The following is a 12,518-nucleotide window of genomic DNA, read 5'->3' as shown; positions in this document are numbered from 1 at the left end:
GAAAATCTCATTGATTGGGGGGGGGGGGGGGGGGGGGGGGGAGAGATTCTATAGCACACGGTGTAATATATAATTTCTTGGAGAATGATCAGTTAATTTTTGTGACAGATTTTGACACAACCAAAGAAATGGTGGATAAACTTCAAAGTCATTTCGTTACACGTATGTTAAATCCCAGACAATTTGGATTAGGGAATTGATGAGATTGAAGTTGAATTCCAAGAAATATCGTGAAACACATATGGCCAACTTGAGTTTGAAAAAACTGAACTTAAACAGATTTAACTATTGTGATGAACAAAAGGTGGGATTTCTTACTGGAACATTAAGAAAGCAGCTCCTTTTATCTAAGTGCTGGATGAGCTAAGATCTATTAAATTTGAGGAAGCGTTTCAATAACTTAGAAGAGAGTGTATCAAACTCTCTTGTTACTCAAAACCCAATTGGATCAAATTACTTAGTCAATAGGATGACTAGAGGAAACATTTACCCAAGAACCAATCAGAACTTTGCTACTGTAATAGTGACAAAAAGGATCACATTGCCAAAAATTGCACCTTTCCTAAAATAACATCAGTCCGTGGTAGCTCTCCAAGCACACAATCAGCAAGATAAAGGCAGTATGGCCCTGCTGATTTTAGCAACAAGCATCACAAATCAAAAGTACATCACTCCCAGTTTTCATATGTGAAATTAATGAAGCCAAAGCTCTTTAATAATTAGTATCTTTTGGAAGTTAACAGTGATCTCTTGACTCACCAGTCAACATTTTATTCAACAGGTCTACTCTAAGTGGGACTAATCAACAGGAGGCTTTACATATAATGCAGTAATCTCCATTGTCAGATGCCACAGTTTCACCAGTTTAACTTCAGTGAAAGCTAAAATTTGGTATCAGCGGCAGAGACTTCTGGGGAAAATAAGCTAAGAAAGTTAGCATAATGGACTAAGGGTAGTATAATGGGACAATTGGCACATGTCTTGCCAATCGTACAAATTTCTTCTGTTTTCTCCCCCACTCCCTCACCAACTCGCACTACTTCTTGGTACCCATGTGTTTAGAGTGTGTAAGGATATCTGCTCAAATTTTGGAGAATATTAATTAGCTCAACATACCAATATGGGCTCCTTACAAGTACCCTTTTCGGATCGAATCCCAGCAGTGTTTACGAAGGGACCAGAACTTCCAGGAACTGAGGCAAAGGCAAAGTCTTTGAATTTTAATCTAGTTTATTGATGCACAGGGGGACACACTCACACACATACATTCACTCATGCAATCACTCAAGGCTAATAGAAGAAAAGGGAGGAAAAATGGAGAGAGAACACAAGGCCTTCTAATGGAAATACTTGCCTGCAATGGTTTCCCTTGGAATCAAGGTAGATGCAGCAACACTGAAGGAAAATGGGGAAAGGGGTGCGTGGAACCAGGAGAAGCAGACTGACAGAGTGCCTGCCTGCCACCAACATGGAACTTTGAACAAAGGAAAAACTGGATTTTAAATAGGTTCCTAGTCATGTAGTCAGCAGAGGCGGTTGTCCTACATCAAAGCAACACCAAATTTACACATCACTTGATCCATAGGCATCCCCAGCCATGGGAAAACTATTGTTGCCGGAATGGCTTGTGTCTGTGAAACATCTCCCAGTCATAAATCTGTCTCCTAGGTATGAAGGAATCTTTCCTGTTTGCAACTCCTAAGTAAGGCTGCTGCCTACGTGGTCTCTCTGCTTTCAGGCCATGGCAGTCAAGGGGCAGCTCCCATAATGCCTTTCCATTAGGGTCATCAGGAGACATACTTCACCCTATAGATGCAGCGCTTGCTTGTAGGCTCCTATGATCAAGTGATGCCAGGGAAAGGGGCCACCTGATTACCTCCACAGATGCATTTTGGGATAGGGATTTTGGGGGTATTTTTATTAAATTCCAGACTTGATAACTGGTGGATGTCTTAAGGGACACAGTCATTCTCATGTATGCCTTTACATATACAGTACATGTCGACATACAAAAAGTATGCCCCTGAATAGATAAATGGCTTTGAGGTACCTAGTTACAATAACCAGATACTTATAGTTAATCACTTTTGCCAGCAACAACTGTTGTTTACAAGTGTAACATAATGGCTGGCCTCCTGTTGATTAGTCCCACCTAGAGTAGACCTGTTGAATTAAATGTTGACTGGTGACTGACTGAATTTTTAAAAACTCATTTAAAAAAATGGGCAAATTCTTTAAGGCTTTAAAAATTCTTGTGACTTAAGATTTAGGCTGTAAAGTCCTACATGAACTCATCTTCTCAGTAACTGTGCATAAGATTGCTCTGTTAAGCAATTTTCTTGAAAAGAAATAGTAGAATTCAAAAAGGGAGTAGTTTGTTGAATTCAGAGGAATGGAACAGGAGGGAGGTGGCAACATGGAAGGCTTAAAAACATTGCCATGGAATGGAAGCGGGCAACAAAAACCTATCATTAACTGGAGTTAGTTTCACTCCTGCTGGATAAGTTCCAGTGTCACAACCAAGAGAACAAAAAAGACCTATGCACGCTATACTGCAAAAAGTGGGAATTGTGTGAGCCCCCCTCCCCCAAATGTTTTGACTACAGACCCTGCAGTCCTAGCCAGCTGAATCCATTGTGAGAACTGTTGGAGGCTGCAAAATGCCCACTCCTTCCATAAAGCTCCAGGTGGCATTATCTCCTCCTTCAAGAGTCAGCTGATTTCATTGCTCTTCAAGCTACTGGATTTATCCTCAACTATGCTGTTACTTTCTACTGGGTCGAAGTGGTTGGTGCCAGCACCCCAAGCTCTTCACCAGAAGTTTTGTTTTGTTCCAAAGCCATTTTCCCCTTCTGAACATGTTTTCTTCTGAAGTACAACATGAGGAAAACAGTTGTGAGGGTAAGGAACAGAACTAGAGGGCAGAATAAAATGAAGTGGTACAGCCATCGAGAAGAACAAATCTGGGAAGAACTTCTTGAATCTGCAAAAAACAAAGAAAAGAAATAACCATGACAGCCAATTCTATCCACAGCTTACTTCAATTGTGTCATGATACAAAAGTAGTTTTCATTATTATTATAATTAACCTTTATTTATAAAGCGCTGTAAATTTACACAGCGCTGTACATACAATATTTTTAATTAGACAGTTCCCTGCCCTCAGGCTTACAATCTACAAAGACACGACACAAAAGGAGAAGGGAGTGGTGGTGGGGAAGGGGATGAGGGCCAGCAGTTCTTCTCTACCTCCGAGGCCTGGACCAAGGGAGATGGACTGGAAGGAGGGCTTGGCTTCTTAATGAATGGTTAATCTTCTACCAGGGAGGCCTGTTGGAGCTAGCCTACCTCTCTAGTAGGATAATACATATAAAATACATAGCAATACAGGAAATGATTCAATAAAACAGGCAACAAAAGAACATCAAATAGCAAATGACAATTATGCAATGCCTGGGAACGCTTCTCTGAACATGATGGTCTTCAACTCTGTTTTGAAGCTGGTTAAAGAAGTGATGGCTCTTGCTTGAGGGGGAAGAAGGTTCGAGGAGTGAGGGGCAGAGAGTGAAAAGGGGCGAATCTGAGATGGGGCAGAGGAAATCCTGGGCCGGGACAGCCGACCTTGACTACCAGAACGGAGGGCCCTGGTCTCCATTCTTGTCCAGTTTGGGCTGTATATGCTTTTGAAGGATGTTTAAAGGAGTGCAGCAGGGCCTCCAGGTCCATGGATTCTTTAGCAGTGAGAAGTCACTCAATTAACTGGTTGGGGGTGGAATCTTGTCTTTATCTGTAGACTCAGACAAGAGCAAACTGCTGCAACCTCTCCTAATTTGTTTGTTCTTACTTATTAATAACTTTTGCCATCTTAACCACATTTTGATGTTGCCTGATCACATCACTCCCAGTTTTCATATGTGAATTGTTGGAGGACATAAAACTGTGCAGAGTCTGCGTGCAATGCCCAGGATCTCTGAGCTGCTCTTTCAACCCCTTCCCCATAGAGTTGGAAGAGACCACAATGGCCATCCAGTCCAACCCCCTGCCATGAAAGAATACACAATCAAAGCACCCTCAACAGATGGCCATCCAACCTCTGTTTGAAAACTTCCCAAGAGACTGTTCCACACTCTGAGTGTATTTCACTGTCATACAGCTCTTATTTATCTTTCAGCACGACATACGGTTAAAATGTTACTTTGGGCCAGAACAGATCAGCAAAAAGGGGCAGCTTGAAGCTGCCCCCACCAAAGATGGATCAGGGCAGCAGCAAACATACACCACAGCCCAAATCCACCTTGAACCCTTGAGAGCTGCTATTTGGTCTGGGAAAGAGCCATCTTTCTCTGCCCCACTGCAGGCCCAGGGCAGCTTCAAGATGCTCTGGTGGCATGCAGTGTGTAAACGCTGCACTGTTGGAGCGTCTTGAAGCAGCTCATGTCTGAATCACTGCCCAACTTCTGGGCATCATTGGAGTGTGCAGCATGTAAATGCCGCACTCTGATGACACCCAGAAATGGCCTTTCCCCGGCCATCTATTTTAGCCCTTTGTCTTTCTTCTCTGTCTCTACTAACTAGCCTTCCTCTGGTTTAATCTCATTGTCTAGAGCTGTCTTAGTTCCTCAATAAAATCCCACTACTCCTTCTTTCCTTCTCAGTATGCCTAAGTATCAGAAGCAAAAGTACCAAGGATACAGCAAGAAGGGAATGACTATATCATCTGTTGTAAGATTATATGTTCTCTCCCAGAAACTGTCTTGAGGGTCAAACCAGATGTTAAGTGGAATGCATGTCATGAACACATTTTCCTTCCAACAGTGGAGATACAGAAAACCTCATACATGCTTCAGCCAGGGTCACTTTTAAATAAGGTGTGAAGCTGAAGAGTTTCCCATCAAAGATGATAAACCAACAAGAGTGAGCTAATATTACCTGAAGGAAGCACAACAAGGTTGCTGTATCCTGACTGGCCTGATGCATGCTGAACTTGAGCAGTGCTACTGTTGGCTGCCTGCCATTCTTCCACCTGGCAGTAGAACAGCCCAGCATCCTCCATCTCCACATTCCACAGTGTCAGGTGAAAGTCACCAACAGAACTGCAGTGAGGTTGCAACCTTCTTGCCATAGTCACATTGCCATACTGAATAATACCATTACTTTTGATTTCCACTAGAGTTTCAGCATTAAAATGTTCTGACACTTTAAACCAGGTGACTGAAAAGCGGGAAGTGGGCTGTATCGTGCTCTGCAGAATACATTTCAGGGTCACATCCTCATTTTCAGTTGTGGTGATGCTGTGGTTTGTCCTTTCAATGCATGGTTTATTTTCTGGTGGCAAACAAGAAAAGGGGTTATAGGGAATAATCACAACTAAAAGATGGTGCACTGTAGTAAAGTCATTTGTCAGGTGGCCTCATTTAAAAATATGATCAACAACATCCTAGAAATAGACACTCCATACTTTTGACAGAGTAGGATATGGTTATTGTTCTTGTCTGGGTTTTATTTTAAGGAAGTCATTGCCTTAAAAAAATGAACTTCTTTACAGTGTCTAAACAAACATTGTGAGGAAACCTTAAGTTTCTGCTTGAAATAGCAGTCTGGGCTTACTCATGAGCAAGTGATGTTTGGAACAAGAAGTCAGGCCATGAGCTCCTGCAGATGAGATATATGTGTTGGGAAGTTCCAGTATTAAACATCTTAAACAATGTTTTTGTTGTCCCCAACATTTTTCTTTTGGCAATTCCTGACACCAGTTACAATATTTTATTCCTAATCTTATGCGTGTTTCTTTTGATTTCTGAGGCATATTCAAATAAAACATCTACATCTTTTTGTATTTCACATCAATGAATCAGTGAAATGGGTCTTTTGCATTATAGCACCACAACACTAAACAAAATGGGAAAAGAGAAAAGGGAAAATTTGCCTTTAAGCCCTGAGCAAACCATGCTCCTAGTTTTTTTTTTAAATACTTTTGGAAAATAGTGAAGGCAGATCCAGGAAATTGCTATAAATAGTCCCCCAAAAGAATGGAATGAGTGGACATGGAGGCAACAGCAACCAGCAAAACCCAGTAAGCTATACTGTGAGAACTCACACTTCTTTAGTCAAGTTTGGAATTGCTCCAGGTTACCTGGGACAATCTGTTCAACATATCCTGTTGTTTTAAAGTAGACCTACTTGCAAATAGAATTCCCAGGTACTGTTTGTTTCCTATCAGGATAGTCTATGGCATTATTGGTAGGTAATAGATAGACACTCCCCTACAGACACAAGAGAAGACACATTCAACAGACTCTTATCCCATCTTTAGGGTCAAAGACCCCAATGAAAGCCTATCACCCTTGCTAGGTTAATCATATATGCCACACAGACTGGAAATATAGTTTTGATTAAATACATTCTTCTCCAAAGTAGTTATTAACACTGGTTCAGTAAAGACAACGGGTTTGGCTGATTTAGTACTGTATTATATCCCTGGCATTGTTTTTTTAAAATAGTTATTTTAAGCCCTTCCGGAGTAGAACTATTTATTGCTATTCAGCCATGTTATTCTAAGTAGGCTGTAAATACAACACTGAAGAGACTACCACTATGAAATATGTCCCATCAGTGAGATAATTCATTTCCAAATTAGCCAGAACCGCACCCTTAACTGTCCTTTGATCATGAGCTTGTTCTCAAATTTCAACCTAATGGATAACAGCTAATAAACAAATGGTGCAAACCACAACAAAAACTTCCACTATACTGTATCCTTTTTCCTAGTCTAATTGGAGCACTGCTGTCCAGACTTTGGGCCAGCCAACAATGTCTTCCTCCAGGATACTATAAAAAGTTCTAATGGGAGGCAGTTGATTTCACTCCTCTGCAGTTCCAGCTTTCCATTTTTCATTTCCAACCTAACACTCAGTATCCTGTGGCTACTGATAGCCACTGACCATTAGGATTGTGGGAGGGCAGGGGTCCTCCTCCCTTTTTGGACATCTCTAAAGATGAAGTGCTTTGTTTGAAAATCTTGGCTTCCTATAAACATGCTCACATTTCTGGGTGGAGTGATTTGCTTTAAATTTCAGTAAGCATAGGGGCACTGAGTTTATTACAAGGGAGAGATGCACAATAAAATAGAACAGTCAACAAGCTAGCTTTTTTTAAAAAAATAATTTCTTGAGCTGAATTTGAACAAACTCACATCTAAGAAATAAACTATATATTATGCAAGTGATCTGTGAACAGAGCTTAAAAAGGAACTTTTAAGAAAAATGAATATAATGTCAAGCTGATAATATCTGTCATTGAGTGGTGTAAGATGGTGTTCTGGGACTCCCAAGTGGTACAAAATGCAGCTGAAATGCTGGAAGGCATTCATTTGAACAGAATAGTGGCATTGTGGCATATGTTTGTGCTATACAATGTTTTTGTCCTGCTTATTTGTCATTCAGAACCACAGATGCATGGCCATAAAACTGAAATATGGAATACAACTAATGAGATCCTAGTTTGCACTTTGGGGTTATTTTTTTAAAAAAAAAACCACAAATTTAATTTATTTAAATCTCTCTGTTTAAAGCTCATAAATACTATCTTTAGTCATTAAGTAGCAGACTTCCCTAATCAGAACACAGGCTTACAGTATATATAGTCTACTTGATAAGAGAGTAGACCAAGGGAAAATTAGCCAAGAATTCCCTATGTAGTGAGTTGTACGTAGTGGTGATATCTACGGGTGCTGGTGGCTATGCCTTCATTCAGGCAAATTGGGCATAATGTGCTTAACTCTCACAGCTGTGTAACTGTGCTGATTTTGCTGTTGGTTTATCAAAGTTAAGGAGTTTTGTAACCTGTATGAAAGCAAGTACAGTAACTAGTATGTGCAATGTACAGTATGCATGTGTTTGCACAGGTGGAAGGAGAAAAAGAGTGTGTCATTGACCTCTTATTTTCAACTAGTTGCTGATTATGACAAAATTGAAGTGCTTTTTTTGTTGTTTGGAGGAGGGATTTTGGTGCAGAAAACAGTACATGAGGAAAGATACAAATTTCTCTGATCCCCTCTGCCTATTCTCAACCACTCTTTGTCTCCAATCTCTTTTCTTTCAACTTTACAAATTAGTACATTGACTATTCAGTTAGTCAGTGTCATTCTAGAAACTAATCCAGTCTGGCCAAGTGTGTCAGCAGTAGTGACACTGGACATTATTTATTGATTTGATTTACACTCCACCTTTCTCCAGAAATGGGACTCAGAGAGGTTTACAATGGTGCTTTCTGCATTTTAAAAAAGGGGCATCTCTTATAGACGCCCCTGGGCCTAGTACGGACTCCGTCTGTACAAGATGGCGGCGCCCCTTCTACATGGGCGCCGCCATCTTTACGTACTGGACGCACAGCGTCCAGACGTGTCGTGCCGCTTGTGACGTAGAGAGCGCGCCCCTGGCGCCTCGCTACGTCGCAAACACGACGGTAAAAGAAGCTCCATTTTAGGCCAATGAATTGCAAATGTCACTCCTTTTGCTTTGCAGCTGTTACATTTTAAAAGTTACTTGTACAATTCCTGAGGTATGTGGGCTCACTAAATTGTAGTGAAGAAATATTGCATGATTCAAGCACTTGCTCATGCTGGGCTTCACACTCTGTTTTGGATGCAACATCAGTTAAAGTATTGCTTTAAAGACATGAATTTAAAAGAAATAAAAAAAACCTGTAAACACATTTCAATAAAAAAAGAACTCAGCACATACATTGCACATCCTTCCACATCAACCAGTGTGGCTGGAAAGCTGAATACTGTTTAAATAAGAAGTTTTTTTGCCTGGCAATAAAAAGAAGGCAGTGAGAGGGCTAACCAAGCCTCCTTCAGGAGTGAGTTTCATAGCCCAGGGTCAGCCACTGAGAGGGCTTTCTTCTGTGTCCACACTAGATGTGGTAGGATGGTGAGAAAGTCTTCTCCTGACCCTTATAAGACTCATGCAGGTCATATGGAGGGATAAAGGACTTTCTGATAGCCTGGCACACTTAACTAACAACTGTTAGTTTGGCTCTAAAGTGGCTGTGCAGGCTCCTGACCTACACTGGAAACACTGAAAGAAAGGAACAGAGATTTAATCAATCAAATAAGGAGAGGAGGTTTAACATCAAATCAGACACCATGCACCTTCAGCATAATGAAGAGTTTTGGACCTAGTAACCCTATCAGGGGCTGCCTTTCAACTTGAACTTATTTGTGTATTGAAAGTTCAGCCATAGGAGACTTTCACTTGGGCCTAATGTTGTCATAGGGTAGTAACTAGGTATGGAACAGACAGATATATGCACAGGTTAGATATATGTATAGCATCCTAGATATAGGATCTTTCCCTGATGGCACTTTGCTTTGCACCTCTCCCCAAATTAAAAAAAAACATTGTTCAGTGAAAATCTCTCCCCCCCCCCAATCCCTAGATATTTTCAGATTTTCATTTTTAACTTGTTTAACAATTTAACTTTTAATTGTTTTTGGTTATACTACTGCAGTGTTTTTTTTTTATGACTGATGTAACTCCATGTACGTCTGTCATTTAAATACTTTGTATTTAAAAATGACTTGGGGATTATTTATGTTTAAAAATGGGATATGAAATGTCTATATGTAATACAAATTATTTACCTGAAAGCTTGAAGTACACAGTGGTTTTTCCAGATTCCATCTTCCCAAGACTGTACCAGCTGCCTTCCATTGACCAGATCCATTCATCTGCTTCACAATAATATTTACCCTGGACATCATGATCTGCTGACAGAATGAGTAGTTGGTACAGGAGGCTGGAAACCTTCTTGCTATGAAATCGGGATTTCTGACGAGGAGAACTGAATGCTTCTCCATATTCCAATATGTTACTATAATTGGTCCTTAAAATCATCAGTGGAATTGCATCCTCAGGAGACAGTGGCAGAAAATACCAAGTAATTCCTAACAGAGAATTCCTCTTGGTCATTGATATGATTTTGCAATCAACTGTTGCATCTTCATTGCCCGACATTTCAAGAGACTTTGAATTGATGTTGATGTTTAATTTGCTTTCTAAATTAAGAAGCAAAGAGAGAAATTAGTAGTTAATATTGTTGTTAAAACACAAGAGGAAAAGGTAGGGAACCAAAAAATAGAACACATTTTTTGAAGTGTGTGTATTCACTAAATAAAAAGGACAAAACATTTTGGAAATGTTTGCTATTCCTTACTCAGTGGAATACTGATAAAGAGGAACAACTGATAGTCCTTGATGATGAGAAATCACTCACAGTTAGGAGAGTTTCAATAGGCATCAAAAAGCAGGATCATTAACAAGAGCAGTCTAAATCTATGTTTACTCCGATTCATGTCCTACTAAATTCAGTGTTGTTTATTTTCACTAGGATTACAACTTTACTTTTATCCCAGTCTAAAGGGAGCCATTCACTTTAATTATCTTTCAGTATTTCCAGATTTTATATATGATAGTGAATACAGTGAAGAAAACTTACAGGAAGAGACAGAAATCAACTCACTTGAAATGTGCTGCTGGAGAAAAGTTCTATAGATATCATGGACTGCCAATATTACCAATAAATGGGTCCTAATTGAAGCCAAAATGACCCAATTGAGGCTATTGCATATTGGATGGGTCATTATCTGAAATGAATTCTTAGAAAAAAATAATATTTAGTAAAGTGAAAGGCAGGAGGAAAAGAGGAAGACCACAATGTAGGTATGCAAGTGTATGTAAGTTTGAGTTGGAAAAGAGAGGGAATCTGCTCTAACCAATCCTACTGCAGCCTTGTGTGCCTTTAGCCTTCCTACAACAGGCAAGGTAAACAGCAGCTATTTCCAGAATTCCTTACTGAGCATGTGAGAACAGCAAAATGGAGAGAAGAGAGAGAGAGCAGATAAGCATGTCTTACCAGGTATCTCCAGGATCTAAAAACAAAGAAAATCCTAGATCTGTATGTCTGGCCACAAAAATGGAAATCATAATCAAAATGGAGGCTGTCATCCCGTGGTGCATTTGGGAAGACACCTTCAAGTGATTTCTTGAAGGTCAAAATGTTTGGGGACTTTTCTTTGGTATCTTTTTTGTTATGCAAAACTGATCTGAGCTTAAATACCCTAAAGGCATTAGAACCTGTCTGATATTGGTAGCTAAGGAGGGTCAGCAATGGTTAGTACTTGGATGGAAGATGGCCAACACTTCTGAGTATTGCTTTTCTAAGAAAATTCTATGCAATTCATGGAGTTGCTGTAAGCTGATAGGTAATTTGAAGACTTGCACACACACAACTGCTGACCTGACCTGATTGTTCGACTTCACATGGGCACTTTTAGTCCCAGTTTGGGGTGGAAAGTTGGGCTATAGATAAGGTGAGAGAGTGAAGGGTGGATTTTACAATATAATATAATTCTCAAGTGGTTGCAGAAAGGATTGAGGACAGTGCTGATTTCTCCTGAGTAAGTACCAAGATATCATCTGAATGGCTTCTTTCTGTTCCTTTCGGGTGCTCTGCAAGTTCACAGAGAGGATTCAGAGAAACAACTGTAATGAAATACTTACTTGGAGAATTCTGCTAATTTTTTCTGCTATGACTCTTATTAGATCTTAGAGCACTATACTTGATTTTCATTGGAAAATGTCCATTACAAAAGCAGCAACAGTCTTTCTAAAGCTAATCTCTCTAAATAAACCAACGTTATTGCTTTTAAGTTTTCTGTCACCCACGGTGGCCTTGCTAAAGAGAGATGACATGAAAGGAGAAATCAAACCCCACTTCAATTTAATTAACTGAGCACAATCTCCAAGCTGCCTCTCTTGCTTTGAACCAGGCTGCTGACAGTGCAGTCTCTTCTTTCTGTGGCAGCAACTGAAGTATGCAAAAGAACCCAGCAGCTGCTTCAAATTATATGCATAGACTGCCAATGTGCATCTCCTGCAAAAACCATTGTCTACCCACAGTGGGTGCCAACCTCCCAGTATAAGTAATTTCAAAAATACCCAGAACATTTCCTCCTTTCCAAAGCATTGGTCAGATACGTTGTGAGCTGCTTTCAATTTCTCCCTATAGGGTTAGGCTATTGCTTATTCCTGGCAAGCAGAACACAGGTTTTCTAAAGAAAGTTGAGGTAGGAATAATGCATTTGTTTTATCTGTGCTATTTGCCATGGATTGCTCCAGGCTTTCTTGGGGATCCTAAACATACATGTATTCTAAAGACACCTTATTATCTCTAAATTAGTCTAATGGTCCTTATATATTTGCAGTGCTATCTCTCTTTGGAGCAGCAGGCAGGTGGATTGCAAGTTAAAGGAAAGTACATTCAGTCTGTAGAAACAGGGAATGTAAGATGACTTTTAAGGCCAGGCCATTTGATACAGTTTGCAACATTTCCTTCTTTTGGACTGGAACCCTAAGAATCTGCTATCCAGCTTAGGGATTCTGGTATTCTGGGAGCTGTAGTCGAAGGAAGGAAGGAAGGAAGGAAGGAAGGAAGGAAGGAAGGAAGGAAGGAAG

At 40.2% G+C, this 12,518-nt stretch overlaps 1 protein-coding gene across 1 annotated transcript in view; it reads right to left on the bottom strand.

Annotated features, from left to right (window-relative positions):
- Positions 1-1,441: 1,441 nt before the first annotated feature.
- CD101 (CD101 molecule) overlaps positions 1,442-12,518 on the bottom strand; it is a 38,970-nt gene continuing 27,893 nt past the window's right edge. The window contains exons 7-9 of the mRNA XM_042457145.1: positions 9,647-10,060; positions 4,930-5,325; positions 1,442-2,983 (exon numbers count right to left, since the gene is read on the bottom strand). Of these exons, the coding sequence (XP_042313079.1) occupies positions 2,772-2,983; positions 4,930-5,325; positions 9,647-10,060 (1,022 nt within the window). The 3' untranslated portion in view covers positions 1,442-2,771. The remainder of the gene's footprint in view (positions 2,984-4,929; positions 5,326-9,646; positions 10,061-12,518) is intronic.

This window comes from Sceloporus undulatus, chromosome 3 (assembly GCF_019175285.1).
Source record: "Sceloporus undulatus isolate JIND9_A2432 ecotype Alabama chromosome 3, SceUnd_v1.1, whole genome shotgun sequence".
NCBI lineage: Eukaryota > Metazoa > Chordata > Lepidosauria > Squamata > Phrynosomatidae > Sceloporus > Sceloporus undulatus.
This window is presented reverse-complemented; position numbering and strand designations above follow the sequence as displayed.